At 41.9% G+C, this 23,228-nt stretch overlaps 1 protein-coding gene across 1 annotated transcript in view; it reads left to right on the forward strand.

Moving 5' to 3' along the window:
* Nucleotides 1-705: 705 nt before the first annotated feature.
* The window catches only part of T265_06574 (hypothetical protein), a gene marked incomplete at both ends in the record, with an annotated part of 48,546 nt that continues 26,023 nt past the window's right edge, over nt 706-23,228 (forward strand). The window contains 2 exons of the mRNA XM_009171877.1: nt 706-921; nt 3,735-3,782. Of these exons, the coding sequence (XP_009170141.1) occupies nt 706-921; nt 3,735-3,782 (264 nt within the window). The remainder of the gene's footprint in view (nt 922-3,734; nt 3,783-23,228) is intronic.

Raw genomic sequence — 23,228 nt, forward strand, 5'->3', positions numbered from 1 at the left:
AGAGTCGAAACACGTGACCACGCTTGTATTACGTGAAATTGTACAAGTGCGCGTTTTTGTAGTTTTTCGTATTCAAGCAAAAAACGATTATGCATTCGATGAAATACGTAGTGTTATAATGGAAGTAAAACAAAGATACAAAACGCCACAAGGTCAATAATGGAATCCGTGCCCTTGATAAAATCCGCCCCAGTATTGTCTGTTCTACGTCTGGCCTGACCAGGACCGTGTGCTCCACGGACTTGTCGCCTAGGCTAATCAAGTAAAGTGACAGCCCGTCAATCTTCAGTCGATATCCACCCACCGCTCCCACGCCTAATGCGTACGGTCTGCATTCAGCTCGCTTCCAACTATGCCTCAGCGATACCCCTACTTCTGCATCATTCAAGCCCAACTACTTCTTCCCGTCTACATCGAGAACGGAATGTATGTTAGACTTTGTCACTGTGCTAATAGTAACCCATCTAGGAAAAGAGAAGAAATTCAAAATTTCATTATCTATAGGTGTTCGGATACGACGCATTGAGTTCTCCAGTGGCCGGACCCGCAACAATTGTAGTACCGGCTCGCTCGAGCGCGCCTCCGCATTTTCGTACTGATGGCTGCACACTGTTCGGCGAGTTGGTCCACTCTGGCCCGCATCATTGAACCATCCCTCTTCTCCTGCAACTGCCACCCAAGCCAGTGGTGCCTCGGCCAACTCTCATGCAAGATGCACCAGAGCTCCACACTCAACTGGCCAGTCGCTCTCGCAAAACGCAACTAAGCGCCAAGCGCCGTCTGCATTCCTTCGACAAACTGGTCATACAAGAACTGGAGGCGCGACAATCCGTCCAGTCCCGGCAAAGCTTGGTGCATCGACTACTGCTTGTTGGCGAGAAACACGGTCGCTTCACATCCGGGCTCTATCCTGGCCGTCTCGTGACCTATTAGTAGTCGCCAGCGTGTTAACCTTCGTTGCAATGGCCACCTTCGCGGTGACCCACTCCATCTTTTGAGAGCCCCTTTTCGTGGTATTCCGGGCCTCTGTGTGGAAACTTCTGCGCCGCCAAATTACCGCGGTCTCTATCCAGTCCAGCAGCCTCCGCAACCACCTGGAAATCCTCCAGGAATGTTCAGCCATCCCAACATTCAGAGGGTTTGGGCAACGGGTTCCTCTTTCTCATTATGATCATTGCACCAAATGAAAGTTAGAAGGCCGTCGCTGCGGAGCTATTTATTGGGAATCACCAAGTACATGCAGATGATCTACCTTGCTGGTCCTGTGCGGGCGACTTTAAAATCTGGGCAGTAGCTAGTGATTATGGTGGTGTCGAACTTCTTCAAACGACACTGACATTCCTCTGCAACGGAACCCGTCCAACATTTGTCACAAATGCAATCAATCATGCGTTCTCAGGCACTTTTTGTGTTTTTTGTTAATGGTAACTCTACCTGATTTATTAGGATGATATCTCAGATCTATTGAATGAAGATGGCTACAGCTACGGGATGTATTAGTGTTTTTAGGTCACTTGGCCAAATGCTTCTGAAGATCTTTCGCACTGTCTTCAGTACAGTTTGCTCAGCTCTGCTATGCTATAACCACAACCTCGTATACAGTTTACCGTTGGTTCGTCTCATACAAATTGGACCTGCATGATAAATACCTCATTTACGACCGTATGGTTATACATAGTCGCTGGATAGCGCTTTAGCTACCACTGGTTTGTCGATAACACTCGCAGCGCGTGTATACAGAAACCCCTTGATAAACATAAGCCAACATGAGTGGACAATTTATCCAGTTGGCCCCCCATATTAGGTCACAAAACTGAAAGATCTAAAGGTTGTGGTAATAGTGACATTCGTGCCTTAGACTGCTTTTGGAGTATAGACAACTATATGCATTCCCAGTTCTCATTAGGGGGGTTTAGATGCGTTAGCCGGGCCAAAGACACGGTTGCAACGGTTGAATCTATCCTCGCTGGAACATTGCAGCATATGACGTGCTCTACCGTACAAGTGGAGGGTGCTACATGATACAATCGGTATTATTTTAGTTGAAAGTTCAGCTACTCATCGACTTCCATTCAGTCTTCTTTTGAATTGTTCCATCACTGGCCTCGGGACCCGTCAACTCGTTGGAGGTAGTAGCCGTGGAATCCGAAGTAGATTTCAAGAAGTCTAAGGACTTGAGACCGAGGACTACATGATGTTATTGCTTATCCAGAACGATTCCCGCTGGAAAGACATCACACCACCGTGGAAGTCTCTCTTTCAGCTTGTGTACCTTCTAGACGCGCCATATATAGATGTATTTAACCGACCAATCTCTCGACACATTTAACCGTAACATACCACTGGACTTGGGAAAAAAACTTTCGTATTAATCTTGTTTATAAAAACTGTGGATCGCTTTACAGTAGACGAGAAGGGGACCTATCAGAGAAATACACAACACAAGCATGCTTCATCAGTAGTATCCACAGTATCAGTAGTATCACAGCAGTAGCATGCTGTCCCGGTTCTCCACTACTCTTTATTCTACTATGAATTTAATAGAATGCAATCACTTTGAGATAAATTTGAAGATGAAATTACCCTTAACACTCTAAGATTCCTTCCCCGCATTGCGGTTTGCATACCGTACTTCCGGATACTTTCGAATGTGCACTATGGACAACTGAGCATAACCAGTTAAATGCAGAAAATATTGAAAGGAATCAGTCTACGAACCACGGTCACAACACTAACTACGGCGCTACGAAACGTCGCAGAGAAAGACACACCAGCTAGGACCCTGGAGTTCAAAACTACAAGTTGCAAGAGTATTTGCTCCCGCGGATTTCCAAGGATCAGGTCCATGTAAACGAGCTTCGTACATGAGGAAATACGCATATCATTTTCAAATTATGACAGTCGGATGTTACAAACGCCCACCACTGAAAACAATTAAGATGTCGTGAGTATCTCAATGGCAATGTGCCGGAAACAAACAAGGAATCCAGGGCATATGAAAAAATTGTCACTGTGAATAACTCAACAATAATTTCGGGAAAATCTGGGGGATAAAAATGCTGTATAAAAGACATGCAAGAAACATAGAAATGAAGTGAGCAAAACAGAGTCAAGTGAACATGAGGAGTTGGTAGGAACGCATAGTGTCTCAGTGATGTAAATTTATCTGCTGATTGATTTGTTGTGGTGTTCAGCTTCCGTCATTTCGACATCGTCATAGAGTCACTCTGGAATGTTCCAAGGAATGTGTCAGTTTGACGGTGATCGTACGCTTATTCGCATTCTTTCAGCAAGCGCAAAACGGATTCTGGAATCATGTGATTTCACACAGGACGGTACGCTGTACAATCAGTACAACGTGACAGCAATGATGCACAACCTTGCACTTGCTCATGAATGTTGAGATGATCAATTCGGTCGGTTGATCTAAGTAGACCGCACGATTGATCAGGTAGTTCAACCGAACTCAATCCACTGGACTATCCTCGGTGAGATTATCGGGACCAAGGGGTCCACAAGAACAGATTCGGAATTCGTGACGTGTTGATGAGCAACATTGTGGTGATGTGCCGTGATACTACATAAGATAATTTAGTAGGTGTCCGTATAAGTGCGTGAGGGCGAGAACGCTTGTGGAAACAGAGTACCAGTGAACATTTTGAGGAATGCATTCCATAGCATATTTTATTCGGTGGCTAGTTTTTTGTCCATTATTTTGTTTTATCTTATTTCAGGAAGGATTCCCCCGTGGTGAAATCCAGGTGACGGTGAAAAACAGGACGGTGATCTTGTGAGCGTGTTCAAATCTGATGTGAATTTTCGTGAAATAACCCTCAACTAGTTTTTCATTTTTTCCAGTGTAAGCGTTGCATTCAATCCTCCAAATGTTGAATGGACGCTGGATGGATTGAGGTTCACTTCCGCAGCTCTATACTTTGTTTCCATACTGGCAAATCCATTCCATGCTGCTAGCTGACTGGTACCCAATCTCCCATCTTATCAATTTAACTCATATATGACCTTGACGCCCATCCAAAGCGGGCCAGCAGTTACCCTACTTTGCTAGATTGAACTTTGATTTCACGAGCTGTTTTTTCACACGAAAAGTGAACGCCTTACAACTACTCCATTGGCGAACCTCGCACGCTGAAACCCGGGATGGCGATTTTATATCAGCTGGAGGTGGCTGCAGGCCTTGCAATTTTCTGCGTTGTGTGGCTTTATTTTGTTAAATTCCGAATTTTAATCCCGTAGATGGAGCCAGCCTATGCCGAAATGCGGAGAATCACAATCAGCTGTTTCATCCCTATTGTGAATTATTGGCAGTGAACGTCTAACCAAACCCAAGGAGGTCTCGTAAACACGCAATTCCGGTAGTAAATTCAACAAGTAGCTCTTCTGTCACAGGTCGCTGAAGCCCACTGGGATGGACTCACAATTGGAAAGGGTCTGACAACATCATTCATCGTGTGAATTTTATCCTCCTTCTGATCTACAGGAAATCCACGAATAACTCGGAAGGACAAATTGATTCATTGATTGCTACTGCCACCTCAGTCCTGGATATTAAAAACGCGACTGAACAAGCGTTACATTGATATACATCCTGTAACTGCGAAGTAACCCGATTGCTGTTCAGCCGCTGGTGGCCAAACGGTTGAGTATTCAACCGATGGCTGGAAGTCCGCAAATTCCGAAAGCATTGCATGTCGTGAGATGAGTCCTGCTACTACTTCCCAGTAACAGTAAAATCGGTACTTCATGTCTTTCCTTCGTACACTGACTTTACTCACGCATTGAAATTACCGCGGAAGACTGTGTAATTCAATTCCACATCACCTTGTTATCAATGATTCTCTTCGTTACTAGTGCAGTTCTGATGAGTTCAAGCAAACAGCGGAAACCAATGGACTTGGGTGACACTCAATCAGGTCAGTTACGCTCACATCCCTGTCCACCTTATTTGGGAAGCTATGGACACAATCGTCCGGTTCAGACATATAATTGCGTAACCATGTGTGCATGCTTCCGTTATAAAATGTATCGCCAAATGAGTGAAACCCGAGCTTTTACGGCGAGGCTGCATGTTTATGCTAACCGATTTTTGGCGATTGTACGTCAATTTTATGTCGTGTTACACTCACCCACTAACATTCACCCAAATGAGTGAAACCCGAGCTTTTACGGCCAGGCTGCATGTTTATGCTAACCGATTTTCGGCGATTGTACGTCAATTTTCTGTCGTGTTACACTCACCCACCAACATTCATGTTTCGTTCATTCATCCTGTTCTGACATATACTGTCATAAAACTCGAGCGGTAGGAACACTAGTCAGAGACTTTAGCTCAAACTTGAATATTAAGGCTGCAAACTACAGCACTGAGCCGCTATACTTCTCACCGTTAGTGGGTGTGCGGATTTTGAAGCTGTGGTATTCCGGTCAAGAAAATTATGGTTGGCTTCGCGTACATCAAGAATTAGGTATCGTTTAGTAATTTGGTTACTTGTTTTAAATTGCACCGAAATTACCGTAAAACACTTCCACATTTTTGAATTTCGGAATCGTCTAACCTATGCATGACTTATAATTTCACTTCAGGCATACATCATGCGAGATTGTCATTTTCAAGTCAGAAAACAGATTAAAAATCTTTGAATTTCACGATTCTCTCTTCAAGTCAACACAACTCAAAAGATGGTGACATTACAAATGACGGACAAGTAAAACGTGGATAGGTATGTACATGTGAACAATCGCGTGGAAATTTGCCGGCTGTCTACTGTGTATGAACAGAACCATTGGCTCGGGGGAATCAAATCTGCTTTGAATATACCAGATCCGTGGAATTCGGAGGGATTTCTGTGGATGAACATACACTTGGCGGATTCTGCTGAGTGGGCAGTTATGGGTCTTCGCGTATCTGACACCTTTCAATTGAGCGAACAGTACATTGGCCCGGCTATCAGCCAAAAGTGTATATGCTGTTTCATACACTTGCTTGGGATCGTTCATGATGGTTTATTACGGGAGATAAAAAAATTGACAACCACATGTTGAGTGTGAAGCGACAACCTACCCCTTAAATATGAAGACGACAGTTGAATAATTCACAGCTATAATTTGCGTGAATTGACCAGATTTGTCGCCAAAATATGTACTGTAGGCGGGATATCCTTTAGCTAAATCACTTTCGGAACACAAAGCGAGGGTAGCAGGTTTTGGCAGACCTTTCCTTAGGTAGCCAATCCACTGAATCTTGCTTCTCCGCAATCGCATAATTAGGATCAAAACAGAAGTTTCAAAATATTAACGTTAGCTCTGATGTGGCATTGTCTGAATGATGCCAAAACATTTGACTACAGCGTGCCCCGGAATATACTGGCACCGCTGAATTTCCAAGTGACGTACCTGGTTCGGACGTTTTCTACTGGTGAGTAACCTGAAATAACGATAAAACATCAGGTTTTATGTCTGAAATCAACTGAATCATTATAGTGCTGTTTTACTTTCTCTAAAAGTACATGATGAATATTAATTGGCTTTTCTCTTTTAATAAAACAATTGGGGGATGAGGAAAGTTGGACACAGATCTAAATGGCCAACAAACAGAATCAGTTGTGATGATTTACTGTGCTCAACTGTTTATCCAGGGATTTTTCTTGTGTAGACTGACGTGCTTGGCATTAATAGCGATACACAATAAATTAAAGCATAAGTATATATCTACGAAATTACACCAGGCAAAGAGGCTCACCAAATTTGTTGCTTCGTTATCGTTTGCGTGACGGCGTTTGTCAAAAAAACGCTCCCAGCTACAATTACAACCACTCGCAACTTTGAAAAATAAACGTCTTTCATTATTATCAAGTGCTCCCCTAGTTAACAGAATTTTAGTCAGTAACGCTTCAATCTAATAGCTGCATACGATTCAACGGAGTGAAAAAAACTATATTAGACGTTTATACGCACGGGGACTTATTCATCAGTTGCCCTAAAAGTGTACAATTTAAAACAGGTATTCGTCTACAGGGCTCGCTCTTTCGGTCAACACTTCTTGGAGATGTCCAAATGCATAAAATGGAAACGCTTCGAAATCAAAGTTCAAGAGTGTTTCGTGATTTCGAATCGTCCATTAATTCCATTTACTCCACTAGCTAAAACCGTAAACGAATTTTAAAAATCACATCGCGGGTAACTGCCCAGCACCAGATTAGGTTCGGTTATCCATTTACGACTAGATACCAAAGACGCTCTGCTGACGTGTTCGTGCAAAGCTACTTCAAAGGTTCCACGGGGATTACAGAAACTACGTTTTAAGTTACGTCACTTAGTAACATAGTGTTCGGGCTTATTTTCTTCAGATTTTAGAAGGAATGCACGGCTGTAAACGTAAACAACCTAGTTGATGCTTCGCTCAAAAGCGTCAACACCTGGAACCTGGCACCTGGAACCTGGTTGTCTTTTCTAACTGAAAAATATGCCCAACCATTTAGGTTAGTGTTGGTAATCATACGACAAAGAATTCGCGTGCAATGATCTCTGGAATGTGAACAATTTTGAGAAGGCTCTACTTCATACACAAACACAAGTGTCGCCTGATGCATGAACGCATTTGAAAATGACTGAGTGACAAAGACGAGATGACGTATAAGCTGAACCACAGCGCATCAAACAGCAAATAATTTTGTATCAATCTGACACTACAAATACCTGCAAGCTTACGATATTCACGTGATAGTGCGAGATTTTGAAGATACAATTTGCGATTACGATGTAGAACATTTCAGTGTAAAACGGCTAAAAGAGCACTTCCATCAAAACGCTTTCAAAACTAGGAGTAATCACAACAGCACCATTTCTTCTGTCGACTTCGCAATCTAGCCTTTCCTTCAGGCCCGATGAGGTTTGTGGTGCCCAGCCTTTTACGCGTTTCACTAACAGGCAAACGACCAATTAAAGGATTGGAATTCCATGTAGAACAAAACTCTGTCGTCTAGCTAGAGTATGCGCAACCACATTGAAGCGACTGGATATCAGACGAAGCAATGTTTTTCTCCTTACCGCTAAATTTAACGATCTTTGCATGCTTCGGAAGAAGGCCATTCGTTCAGCCCAGAGAGAGTACATCGCATACCGTCCGGATATAACTTAAGAATTGGAATTAGCTCCGTTCATTTATGATATTCTCAAGAAGAGTCTGCTCACATAGTGGCCTGAATAGCATTCGGGCCCAAGACTACTTACGCGTAGCGAATAGGAAGTTAATCGACAACAGCGACGAGGATGAACTACTGGGTGGAATGCTTCAAGTAATAATGAACCACCCGTTAGGTAAACTTGGGACCCCGAGGTCGGTCTAGCCTCAGTAGCATATGGAATACACCATGAAAAGCCATTAAATCCCAGATAAGCGATAGGACAGGATCTCNGACCACACCATGAAAAGCCATTAAATCCCAGATAAGCGACCTGTGGATAGGACAGGATCTTTTTTGTGATCCATAATCCGCGCATTTAAGAATTACGTAAACCAAGTTACAAACTTCGACTACACGCTCATGTGCATACTGAATTAATTCTGACGGAAGGCTCACCTGAAACCCATCTGCATCTTAGTTTTTGTCATGTTCATACTCAACTAGTTGTGTTTTTCATTTCGTTTTCGTTTAGTTTTTTTCATTTGGTATCGAGATTTCTTAGGACATTGCCTAGAGGTAACACATCGCTCGTAAGTTTGCTGTAAATTGCTCGACAACCCACGACAGAGAACTATACCTGCTTAATGAGCCCGAAACCGGTCGTCAGCTGTCAGTGAGATTTCGGGAAGCTTACGAACGGTGTAGTGCATCCTTGAATTTAAAAATAGAAAACTCAAAACCCATTCTAACCGTTTGAAAAACCAAAATTTTTCTACCGATCCCGAAGCTACGAGATGGATCTTCTTGTACAACCATCGTGTGAACTGGCTTTCACGAAACTGCCGAATAATTAGCGTGATGTTGTTGATCAGCTCGCTGTCCCGGAAGTTGCATGAGCCCTGATCATATGCTAAAATTTAAACACGAATAATCAATGTTTTCGTCAATTTTTGTTAGCTATGGCGTTAGAACCGAAATTAGCTAAGCTAAAGAGCCTCCAAACCAAGGAGGGTTTGGCGTATCCGGTTCATTTTCCTTAATGAAAGCCATTGACTTTTCTTGAAGACAAGCGCTTCGGACCACGAACAACTTATTTACAATACGGACGACAGACAAGAACACTAGAGCATCCAATCAAAAACGGAGAGTATATCCTCATTCGGAGTAAGCGTCCATCATCTAGAATAAATGTTTGTGAAAGAAGTTTTCTCACACAAATTCAGCGGACAAGCGACACTTAAAAGAATTTTGAGATTTCAAGAGCAGGGTTATTTTTCCTACGTAGTGTCGTAAAATTGGAACACGAAATACCAGGTTCATCATGGAAATCGCTTTTCAAAAAACTGATTTAGGTATTGTGCAAGTACAAACTGGCCGAGAGTATGACGATATGGGGTCGCAAAATGAGCACAGAATGTCCATTCGGTAATCCAATATGTCATTCGGCAACAATCCACTTTTATTCTCTTGTTTATGTGGTCTATGCTGTTGATACCGCCACCGCCTTTCAACGTATGTGTTTAGTTTTACAAAAACACATTCTTGATGTTTTGCTACACAACGTAGATCTGTGCTACGGGACACTACTATAATCTCCTACAAGCCGTCGTCAGTTAAAGTGTTGTTATAGCTCCAACATAACGAATAAACTTTGCTCGTCCTAGCCAGGTACAACATATCTTGTCTCGGTATTCTTTACTCTATATTCGTCACTGAAGAAGAGAGTTAGCAAACTACTTTTTCGAAGGTCATTATGAGGCAATAACGGAATCCCGAAGGTGCATTAATCCCAACTTTAGCCTAGAGGCCATCAGCTGGTTCGTCAAAATAGGCTATACTATCTGAAACATTACCCACTGTCGTGTCCTATCGTTGACAGTGTGGTCCATTCTGGCCAAATCTGAGTAAAGAGAAAAAGTACTATTCCAGGGATAATCCTACAGGTTTATCCGTGTCCTTGTGGTGACCATCGTGAGATCCAAGCTTTAATCATTGGTGGTCAAATGGTTGCCTGAAGCTTTACAGGTTCCACCACCAGTTGAAGTGTTAGAGTGAGCGTAATGAAGAGGGGCAGTGCTGTGCATAACCTCCCGATCGATAGTGAAATATTCGCAGTGATACTGCCAAGCCTGATGAAAGATTGGGCCCCGTACTGAAAAGGCTGAGCAATCACCGATATTTCCTATCTTTGGAAAATTGTGACTGTACATATGGAAAAACATGGTTTATACAAACATGTACAGGATTGCGTTGATGCACTTGAATTAAATGCTTCCAATCAATATGCCTGGATCGCTTGACCGCGATGGTCTCTCAGCAATTCGGGTACATGCATTTGTCATCCAGTTGTTTGTGTACTCATGAAGAGGTAATTAAAAGCTGTTCACCACTGTTTCGGAAAAGGATGCAGAAGACTTCGCGAAACCACTGATTTGCAAAAAAGGACGCAGACAGTTAAGTCATCAAGGCCACCTGAAATTCGAGTTTTGGTTTTCTACCAGATAACCTCCCAATTTTCTTTTAAAACATTCAAACTTGGATAATTCTCAACTATTGAGAGCCGGATTATTTCTAAATACTCAGGGGGAAATTAAATGATTTGCATCAAAAAAATAATTCAGCGTATTCTACAGAATTCCTACGCTAGCTAACTGCATTTTCCAATGAGTGGCGTTTACAGTTAGGCATTAGTAGGTTTCAGTACAATATATATGATGCATTAGACATTTGCAACACCATGTTCAACGAAGGATGCATGGTGAATTAGATTTGATTCACAAATCCTGTATAAGAGCACATGATGGGGGCAAACAATTGTGAATGAGAGAGCTGCAAGTCATGCAAGCTGACATGTGATCAGGTGATTGAATCTGAACTGGTAGAGGATGGAAGCATGACGCCGAAAATAAACAAATGAATTCAAAAAACAAAGATATATAAACATTACTTGATAGGGCCGATGGGATCAACATACATGGAAATTGGATGAAAAAATGTATATAGGTGGAATAATCAAAGTGTTGTTATTTTATAATACAATAACCGAAGGTAAGCAAGAAACAAAGTAAATTATAGTGAACCTCAAAGCAAAATCATTGCAATGCTACGTCTGTTCCCCTTGCCCGGTTCCATATCGTGTCGGAGTTGGTACTCTTATTCAACATGGGTGTGAGTCCTGTTTGGTAAGTCACTTTTTCATCCCTATCACTGTTCATGAGTCCCTCCGCATGGATTAGCCCATCTATCCTCAGAGTTGCGGTTCTTTGTCTCAAAATATACATTTTGAACCCGAATTAGTGAGGTAGACTACTGATACGGCACGCCTTGTGATTGGGCGTACGGTGGTTTGCGTTGGAATCCAAACAGAAATTTATTCGCCCCTACGTTGTCTATGTGGAAGAACCGTTCGTAGGTGCTTCATCCCACAGTGGGCAAAAACCAGTTGGCACAAGTATATCGTCTCTTCTCTGGATGGGTAATCAAAAGGGGCGAACTAGTATGTTGCTACAATTTTAAAATTGGCAGCAAAACTTTGGTGTGATCCCAACCATTCATTCTATTTGATCATACGCACTTTCGAGTCGGCTATGTGTCGAAGCGTGAATGCTCACAGAATTCAGCATGCACTCAATATTATTGGAGTGGGCTCACTCGAACCGTTGAATACATTTTGTGAGCAATTAGAAACGTCAAGTCTTAGGTCCATGCAATTTATGCACTTATCAGATGTATTTCACGTACCTTGCTTGTCTAATTCAATACCGTTTTACGGATGATCGCCAAAATTACGCCTATTCAGTCAAATATTTCGGCGCAGTCTGGCGCCGCGATCGAAGTATTGGGATGAAATAGTGAAAACAAACGTAGCGGCTTGACTATTATGCATGGGAATTTCGCGACTGACGTCCCACATCAAAGGCTCTGAAACTACTACTCTTAACCCAAAAATTAATCCAAAACTCTCAGTGCTGGCCAGTATTATGTTGAGGACTACCTAATTACGAGCTGCTCTTCGGAAAAACAAATGTCTCTATTGCTCTCCATGTAGTCCATTCCAAACGGACTCCGCAGCCCTCTCAGAAATTGAGAGCCGTCATCCTATATCATCCGGTTAGTTCTGTCGGTAGATCATAGTAGACAAGTGTTAACTTACATTGGGCTGACACGTTTGAAATTCTGGGTTTCAAGGGATGCGCTAATGATCATGTATGTCGAGCGTCTCGCTTTCGCCAAATGAAATTTCGTCATGATTACGAGACAATCAAACAAATTCAGTTGGGAGAATTCACCATAGTTATTGAACATTCTGAGCTGTTTTCCGTATTGTTGGGGACATACTTGTAATTTAATCATGCTCTTATGAAATCCTTTCCGCATTGTCCGGCAGGATGGAATTCCTCAGGTACCACAGACCATTATGCACTCAAATAGATTTCGTCGTCTATTAGGTCACCAAGTCAAACCTTTCATCCAGCGATAGCTGGTGAAACAAAATAAATCAGATTTCGCGTGTTCACAAGGCCACGGTAGCGAGAATTCCCGAAGGCCAAATAGTAATATCGTCCCAAACAGATCCGTTACCGAAGCGCTCTCTCAGAAGTCGGACAAATTTATCACACAGATCAAATGATCACAAGGCTGATGTACTCAAACCGGATAATTTTATTTGTGCTCTTTTTCAAACGGCCCAGTTGCAAATCTGAGAATACAATTCAGTCATGTTACACAGACACGCGTTTGTCTGCAGCACAGCTGTGTGGATGCCAGTCCTGAAGTTTCATCTATGCCAATCCTCCCCTGAACTGGAAAATCATTATTTTCATCGCAGCCCAGACTTATGCCACCTGACCATTGGAAGGGACAACAAGCCTAACGACTTTGGAAACTGTCCACCAAAGTTCAGCGCATGAAGAAAAAATAACCTATTTGAAAAATTAAAAGAGCCTGGCCCACATGTAACCCGATACGTATCTTCCGTTTCTGCGAAACTCCAAAAAGGGCAGGAAGTATCTTTAAACATTTTACCAACTTCGTTCAATCAATCGAGTTCTAAAATCACAATGTGGGGAATCCATGATCGAATTTGGCTAATGTTTGAAATTATGATGCCCTCTACCAATTTTATCAAACTATTTTCTCATAAGTCGAATTTTCCTCAATGAAACTCCAATTGCGAAATCGCGGATGCGATTCAACTGTTGTTTCTCTGACAGAAAGTGGACGTCTATAATGAGGATTCGTTGGAAGCGGTGTTTCGAGTGTGCGAAAGGTGTCCGGCAGTGAAGGTAGTACACAAAGACGGGAAGTTGCTTAAGTACTCTTGTTGTTTCAAGAACTTGTGTACGGATTTCCAATCCTAATTTTTTTCCATACTTCTTTTTTTTCGCAGACTATTTTTCTGATATAGTTTTAGTTGATCTTACTTGTCTCAATTTTTTATCTCTCGTTGCTTAACGTAATTGTGCTTTTTTCGGGGCATGTTTCTGTGTTTTTCTTGATCCTCGGTTTTTTTTAAATTTTCTTTTTCCAGACGTCCTCAGGTTTGGCCATTCATTTTTTGCGTTGCTTTATTTGATTTTGGGATAATTATTTCTTGACAGTTTGTTGGGTGGCATCGTGTTACTCGCGATTTTATGGGTTTTTCTTTAATTGTTCTATCCCACCTGGAGCCACCTAGAATCAGTATGTCATTTGCAACTAGTTCATTAGTCCATATAGCCCCACGTTCAATTTTCCGAATAATAATAATAATAATAATAATAATAATAATAACACTTAGTTAATCGGAGCGCCTCACTTTTCATAAATAAGGACGAAAATTCATCCACAAACAGTGCTGTTCGTTGGGTATACAAATGCCGAAAACAGTAAACGGGCTTCCATTATGTTGTATGTTGAGTGACGGTTGCTGGCAGCAGTCAGCCTTCGTTGATTGTTGAACACGAATATATCTGTGGCGTCCTAGTTGGTGTCAATTGCTAGCCAATACCACTTGCGTTTGTCTATTTTGATAGCATTGGATGATGCTCACAAATCCAGTCGGTGATAATTTACAACAAATTCGTGACCAAAACCCCCGAATTACGTCAGAGTGGTGAGGTCCTTACGTGTAGCTTCATGGTAATATTAGTTGCCGTGTATGGGTTTTTTAAAATGAATGTTCGAGTCTCAGTAAAGTGGAAAATTTAAATTTGTGCTTAGAATCTGTCAGCAAGGCTTGTTAACTGGTTAGAAAATTAGAGCAGCTGCCCATAATTTCTGAAGAGGGCGTATTTGATTCCATTCTGTAATAAGGTCATCCATGGACAATGTAGTGATGAAATGAACGGAATAATTCACAACCAGGACGACGTGAGAAAGGCAATTGTGTCAATTGGGCTGTCATAATTAGACCTGCTGAAGGATCATCCTATCCCGTACATGATGATACTGATGCACTGGCGACAAATTGTCTGACTCGCAGAGGTTCTGCGAGAATTGGCCGGGTATAAGAATTTCAGAATTCGAGGGGCAGAACTGGTTAGGATGTGAAGTGATTGATGATCGTTAACGAATATATATATATCCCAGCTAACGATGCCTTAACATGCCGCACAGCTACGATGCAGTCGATTGAATGAGTGAGCCATGTTGCAAGTACACTGAATTTCAGACCATCAGACCATTGGCTCTAAGGCATTTGAACAGGTTTTGCAAGCAAAAAGCATTGCTAGTGACAGTACTCACTTTTAAAATAAGTGATATGAGCAAGATTCTCCAGTTAATCTCAGCTGTCTCAGATTTCTAAGAGAACTCAGGGGACTGAGATCAACTACGGTTGTCTCATAGTTTCACCTGCACTGATATGCACGATAAACGAAGACCTGAAATGTATAGATATAAATTTCTATTTCGTAACCATTTTTTTCTAAACCCAACGACAAACCATTGGATTATCATAGTTAACAGTTCCAACTGGTCACCTGGTATATTCACCAAACATCCGCCAAATTTCTCATATTTTTAGACCGAGAACTCTTTATTAGTTGTTTCGAATTTACTGTTGAATTAACTGTTCTCCACTATAGTTGACCTTTCACCGCCTTACTTGCCGGCTTATTCAGATAAACTTCACCCTCGCGTTGTTAGACCACAGAGACATTGTTTAAGTTCAGCGGAGCTTCCTCGTATGTCTTAGCCAGCAAAAGCTGTGACGCCTGTAATGACGTTGCCCTTTCTGGCCAACTCTGCATCGGCAAGCGATGGGCTAAAACTCTGGCCTTCCGTTTATCCATCCTGGTTTTGTAACCGGCTGTCAGAAGCAAAAATAATATATTTTAACCAGTTGTTTACCACATTGGCTTCTTTAGCAAAACGGTATCAAAATTGGCGGTTTTGTCCAAGAAAAAGTCTTGTTCCAGCTGAACAACCGGGAATTAACATTCCTGAGATTTTTTGCTTCTGCATATTTTCGCTCCTTACCTTTCGTACCTCAGTGGAATTTACGTATTACGCTTCATTTATCAAATTTCAAACCGTCAGATGATTCCATGCAAACATGAGGTTATATACAACAAACAAGCATAAGTCCCTATCAGTAACCACAACCCAGTATTAGAATCATGTCATTCCGTACATGCAACGTTATATTTGAATGTTAAAAAAGACCTGCTCGATTTCCAAAAGTAACTGCTCAACATTTTTATCCTTTGAAACCAAAAGAGCATCTGGAACCTCTTCCCCACAAATCTAGTATAACGATCTAGGAATCGAAAGATAAAGGTTGGCCGTTTCATGCAAAATCCTGGGAAAAAACTACTCATATTGAACAGACGCTCAGAGTGCTGTTTCAAAGGGAATCTAGCAGAAACTCAGGTTGAATAGACGTCGACGTCGTCAGGACAAATCGGCAGTTGGCCACATTGAATCCGCTTTCTCTACAGACAATTGATTGCCAGTTTTAGATGCACGGATTTTCTGAAAATGAGTTTAATAGCAAAAGTTCGTTTACAAATACAAACAGAAGGAGACATTGCAAACTGCGGAATTTCCGTAGGCTTGCGGTCACATCCATTTCGAGCTAGATAAATCCAGTCAGCACTGACTAAAAGCACTATTTTGGAAGAAGCGACGACATGTAATTTTGACCCGTATACTGTGCACCGAGAAGAGTTGTTCGAGTAGATGACGGGCGTCAGCAGAACTGATTAAACTTCTCAGTCGTTGCTTTGGAAGACAAAAAATAACACTGGATTTTCTATGGAGGAAAATGTTGGTAGCTTAATTTTGACTACTGTGCACCGAGAAGAGTTGTTCGAGTAGATGACGGGCGTCAGCAGAACTGATTAAACTTCTCAGTCGTTGCTTTGGATTGGAAAAAATAACACTGGATTTTCTATGGAGGAAAATGTTGGTAGCTCATGTAGCGTAGATGGTTGTCGTTGGCTTGTTCGCTGAGGCGGGCACCAATCGAAGTGACACAAGTAGTGCGTTATTGTTGAGCGTAGTAGTGCGTAGCGCTGGGTGAGTGGTGGTGAAACGTTTGCAGTCAAATCGCCCAGCTCAGCGAAAAAGCCAACGACCACCATAACACTGGATATTGACCGCCGCACGGCCAAAACAAAGATCAATTTTCATTCACGGCAGTACCTTTAAATTTTAGGAATTTAGTGGTAATCTGGATTATTGTCTGATCTCGATTTTTGTCGAACTGAGAAACAAGTCACTAAATTTGCCAGCTTAAATAGTCTGAGATGACGCAAGTTGTGGAACGATTCAGTGTAGATGACCTGAACGGCAATTAGACAAAGACATTTCGCTTGTTTTGTGTGGCACACTGTCGCACTTTTTGGCTCTGAAAGACGCATGAACACCGAATCGGGGTTCGGAAAACAGATGGGACTTGAGATGGAGAAGTGTGAATTCAAGGGGGCATGCTGATGGCATATTTCGTTCCGACACTCAAATCTATTCTTACCCAAACAAAACAAGTTTGATGCATTTGTGTCCAGATGAAAACTTAATCGAAGTTCTTAAGCATAAAGACATCCAGAAATTGTGTTGCTAGTATTCTACTTTCTTTTCACAGTACCCCGTTCCCATTAATTTACGTAAACGTTTGGTAACTGTTGACCGTGCCATTCGCTGGTGTCTATTATGCTTGCACTTGAAACTGAGCAGTTTTTCCACAACTTGTCTAAATACAAGCGTTTAAAACACGTGATATGGCCTAATAGATGTATAAGCCATCATTTTTGGCCATAACATGTCATTCCACAATATTCATGCACCGAACACTATCGTCGTCCAATGTCCGCCGCCATGTAATTTGCGCTTTCTCAAACGTCGCACGCATCCATATTTGTCACGTGCGTGAAATGTTGGGCACCGGATAAGGTTTCCGCAGGTTTACACCTGTGAAAGGGCATACGTAGACCGTTCTGTTATTTGCAGTAGTGACAACTGACGATTTTGAAATCACAAAAGCTATGCGCCTATCATTCAGATGGGTCACAGACGTCAGTGGAATGGGCGCATGAATTGCGTCAGGCGGTAGTCGGTAGAAAATACTCCCTTGAAGAATGGGTGACGAATAAATTGCCGCCTATCCCTTAAAAGTGATTGGCAATACCGGCTGTCAGAAGCAAAAATAATATATTTTAACCAGTTGTTTACCACATTGGCTTCTTTAGCAAAACGGTATCAAAATTGGCGGTTTTGTCCAAGAAAAAGTCTTGTTCCAGCTGAACAACCGGGAATTAACATTCCTGAGATTTTTTGCTTCTGCATATTTTCGCTCCTTACCTTTCGTACCTCAGTGGAATTTACGTATTACGCTTCATTTATCAAATCTCAAACCGTCACATGAGATTCCATGCAAACATGAGGTTATGAACAACAAACAAGCATAAGTCCCTATCAGTAACCACAACCCAGTATTAGAATCATGTCATTCCGTACATGCAACGTTATATTTGAATGTTAAAAAAGACCTGCTCGATTTCCAAAAGTAACTGCTCAACATTTTTATCCTTTGAAACCAAAAGAGCATCTGGAACCTCTTCCCCACAAATCTAGTATAACGATCTAGGAATCGAAAGATAAAGGTTGGCCGTTTCATGCAAAATCCTGGGAAAAAACTACTCATATTGAACAGACGCTCAGAGTGCTGTTTCAAAGGGAATCTAGCAGAAACTCAGGTTGAATAGACGTCGACGTCGTCAGGACAAATCGGCAGTTGGCCACATTGAATCCGCTTTCTCTACAGACAATTGATTGCCAGTTTTAGATGCACGGATTTTCTGAAAATGAGTTTAATAGCAAAAGTTCGTTTACAAATACAAACAGAAGGAGACATTGCAAACTGCGGAATTTCCGTAGGCTTGCGGTCACATCCATTTCGAGCTAGATAAATCCAGTCAGCACTGACTAAAAGCACTATTTTGGAAGAAGCGACGACATGTAATTTTGACCCGTATACTGTGCACCGAGAAGAGTTGTTCGAGTAGATGACGGGCGTCAGCAGAACTGATTAAACTTCTCAGTCGTTGCTTTGGAAGACAAAAAATAACACTGGATTTTCTATGGAGGAAAATGTTGGTAGCTCGTGTAGCGTAGATGGTTGTCGTTGGCTTGTTCGCTGAGGCGGGCACCAATCGAAGTGACACAAGTAGTGCGTTATTGTTGAGCGTAGTAGTGCGTAGCGCTGGGTGAGTGGTGGTGAAACGTTTGCAGTCAAATCGCCCAGCTCAGCGAAAAAGCCAACGACCACCATAACACTGGATATTGACCGCCGCACGGCCAAAACAAAGATCAATTTTCATTCACGGCAGTACCTTTAAATTTTAGGAATTTAGTGGTAATCTGGATTATTGTCTGATCTCGATTTTTGTCGAACTGAGAAACAAGTCACTAAATTTGCCAGCTTAAATAGTCTGAGATGACGCAAGTTGTGGAACGATTCAGTGTAGATGACCTGAACGGCAATTAGACAAAGACATTTCGCTTGTTTTGTGTGGCACACTGTCGCACTTTTTGGCTCTGAAAGACGCATGAACACCGAATCGGGGTTCGGAAAACAGATGGGACTTGAGATGGAGAAGTGTGAATTCAAGGGGGCATGCTGATGGCAGATTTCGTGCCGGCACTCAAATCTATTCTTACCCAAACAAAACAAGTTTGATGCATTTGTGTCCAGATGAAAACTTAATCGAAGTTCTTAAGCATAAAGACATCCAGAAATTGTGTTGCTAGTATTCTACTTTCTTTTCACAGTACCCCGTTCCCATTAATTTACGTAAACGTTTGGTAACTGTTGACCGTGCCATTCGCTGGTGTCTATTATGCTTGCACTTGAAACTGAGCAGTTTTTCCACAACTTGTCTAAATACAAGCGTTTAAAACACGTGATATGGCCTAATAGATGTATAAGCCATCATTTTTGGCCATAACATGTCATTCCACAATATTCATGCACCGAACACTATCGTCGTCCAATGTCCGCCGCCATGTAATTTGCGCTTTCTCAAACGTCGCACGCATCCATATTTGTCACGTGCGTGAAATGTTGGGCACCGGATAAGGTTTCCGCAGGTTTACACCTGTGAAAGGGCATACGTAGACCGTTCTGTTATTTGCAGTAGTGACAACTGACGATTTTGAAATCACAAAAGCTATGCGCCTATCATTCAGATGGGTCACAGACGTCAGTGGAATGGGCGCATGAATTGCGTCAGGCGGTAGTCGGTAGAAAATACTCCCTTGAAGAATGGGTGACGAATAAATTGCCGCCTATCCCTTAAAAGTGATTGGCAATTCGGCCACAGCCACTAGACTGCTGGCTTAATGGACATTATACGGACACAACACCGTCAATGATTGGACATACGCAAGCAAATAGCTCAATATGGACCTATGCTGTTAGGTAGATTAAAAATACATGCAATCGATAGATCAATCTGCGCGCCGCTTTTCACTCACTTGCAAACTGAATTGTTTGAATGAACGATTCAGCTGACTGACAGCTGAGTCTATCCTCAATGACATTGTTCGGTTAGATGTGTTGAACAGCAGCAGCTATTTATTCAAGATATCTTATATTGTAGTTCATAGTAGTCAGAAGAACACGTAAGTACAGACACGGGTGCATCGAGTACACGCGGCCAAACTGGTCCGCTTTCGTGGCAGGTAAGCAAACAACTGAGTCACATATCCAGTCAACCCATAGGGATCACGCGAGCCAACCAATAGGACAAATCCAATCAGCCACTCAAGTTACATGTCAGATCGATGGTGCAACGACGAACGGACACGCACACGCACACGCGCAAACTCACACGCCGAAGCAGCTACTACATTCCAGTATACCTAATTAACAAAGTTCTATTCATAAGGTTTCTCGAAACACATCGTCAGTCGGCGATGGCCTTCGCCCCTCCGGAAGCTCATCATGTAGGCGCAATCCTCAGGTTTTCCTTAAACTTAGCTAAAAAAATAAACCGATTTGTCCAGATGAGGTCGCAATATCCCACTGAACTTTATCAGTGTTGTTGAATTACGGCCTGTCAAAGAATATTAAGGTCTTGTAACAGAATATTTCTATGCTAGTCAACCTCAGAAACCCAATGTTTGCATATGCTTTTAAAAGCTTTGCAGAACGTCCCAGCATTTACTCATTCCAAGCAGCCGAGTGTAAACGTCGGTTGGAGAGCTGGGGAAAACTAAAAAGTACTTAAGCGTCGGATTTGACCAGTGGATGTTTTCAGACGAAATCGATTTCGTGGATACTTGTCCGTCAACACATTCACAATAAGAATCAAGCTGCTGTTCGAAATTCCCTCATCCGAATTGCTAAATTCCAACGAGATTGCTGATCCATCTCTTTGCTCTATTTTGGCGCAAATTTATTCGTGCGTATGGTTGAGCAGAAACCACGTCTTGTTTTGGAAACTTTCGGCGGAACCTATAATTAAATCCTGAGTAACATAATTGTTCGAAAAATACTTTTGTAATTAATAATGGCTGACCCCGTGATAATGGTATTTCGTGAGAAATCGGAAAGTTCTACGAACGCCCGTCATATCATACCGGCGGCGCCTCAGAGGGATGAGGAATTGGTTCGTTAATTTACCAAAAGCAACCTAAACTCAAGCAAATGTTCACACTGGATTATATGAGGCTGCCATATCGGTTTGCGAAGTGGGATAATATGTAAACCTAGCGTTCAATCATAGCCGTGACCAACAAAACTACGCCATGCGTACTGTTCATAGATCTAAGCATTTCATCAAGTTGCAACTGCTATATCTAACAGCAAAACCCACAAAACTTCTTAACAAATCATTGCGTATTTTGATGGTGTTTAGTCAACTCTGGTGGCTAGAGTTCCAGTTGCTGTGGACAGTCAAACGTTTGCTTCCAACTTTATAAGTTCATTTTGGTAAGTTAAGAGGTGTTAACTACAGTCGGCGTCTAGAGATTAACTGAAAACATGCTTTTCCGGGGAAGCATTTTACCGTTTTGACGTAGAAGGATCGACTAGAAGTTTACGGTTTCAACACTAACTTTATTCAAATAGTCAGTTCAACTCTGTAATCAATTACAAAGTTGTCGACTTTATATCATATTTGTTGTCAGAAATATTCATGAGAAGCATGCGTGATTGATCGTGCGGAAACCTGTGCTTTCCTCAAGTTATTAATTATGCGGTTTCATCCAACATGTTAGAAATTCCGTAATCTATATGGTGGATGTGAAATATACTGCAGAATGTGCATAGTATGTTTGACACTAAAATTAGTCGTGCGCTTTCGACTGCCCCTTGCAAAACGAATTGCATGCAATTGAAGTCGCCAAATAGGTGTTTTGCGTTAATTTTTACGGAAAAGCCATGCGGACCACTGACCTTTCCTGTTCCCCGTTGTGTTTGTGGAGGACGTAATGTTAATATAGGCAGCTCATTTTTCTTCAACTTCGCTGACACAATAATTATATGGGCCGCAAAATGCTTCGGGCGAAATACGGAGTAGTGAAGTTTGTAATCTGCGACGAAATGTTGGTCTTGCATAATATACCGGAAGCGAATAAAATTCTCGTTGCGATGTTTCGGACTACGGACATCAAACGACTTGACCAACACAAGTAAAGACGAAAATTTGATTTGATGGATTGCCTTATTGGGTTTTTACTGTATTCACCGGTGTGCTGCCATATTTAGCTTGGCCTATTGCGCTCTGGGTTGCGTCTATACGGATTGGGAGAACACACTTCCAAATACGCCGAACGTTTTACCGAAGAGCTTTCAAGTACTTATGATGGACTGTTCCCTTTGAAAATGCGCCATTTTCTAGACTACTGTAACCCAGTAATAATTAATAATTAGAGGAAACGACGACTTGCTGCAGCCAATCCTTTGTATGCAGAAAGCTGGTGGGCAATAACTGCGTCATATGTACAGTGGTTTCATAATAACGCGTGTGTAACTTGATGCATAGAAGATGAATGAAGTTCGGATTTCACTTATGCTAATCAGCTGTCGTCATCATTAGATAACTTGACCAATTTTAGAAGAAATCATATGCAAAGAGCACGCTTGATGTGCCCTGATGGAAGAATATTCCATCATCCTCATGCTTTGCTTCAACTTTCTAGCTACTCGTGTTGCGAGTAGTTGTGGAGAAAAAGGATGCTTAATATACATGATACGACGACAACAAAGTTTGGCGTTTTCAGTAACAGGGAGTAAAGAGAAAACGGCATTTTTTCTGTACGGTTAGAGATTTTTATGCATATAGAGGAGCTAATATGCATTTGAATGGCTACTCCGTGGTTACTTTTATTGTTATAATTTTTATTGTTATTTATTTCGATTACTGTTTTTATCCCGGAGGCGTTGTGATTCAACTACATTAGGGTTTTATATACTACCAATGCTGAAAAACATTCTGAACCTCATAATGATATTCTGTGTTGACCAGTTCACAGCTTCTTACGATTGGGTTTAGTATACTCTCTGACTTCCTCAGACGTCTGCCGCTTGAAATGTGAAACATCAGTTATTGATAAATTTTTGACGTATCACATATAGCTTATCAACAACCAGGGTCTACG

Source organism: Opisthorchis viverrini (assembly GCF_000715545.1).
Source record: "Opisthorchis viverrini unplaced genomic scaffold opera_v5_138, whole genome shotgun sequence".
NCBI classification, from domain to species: domain Eukaryota; kingdom Metazoa; phylum Platyhelminthes; class Trematoda; order Opisthorchiida; family Opisthorchiidae; genus Opisthorchis; species Opisthorchis viverrini.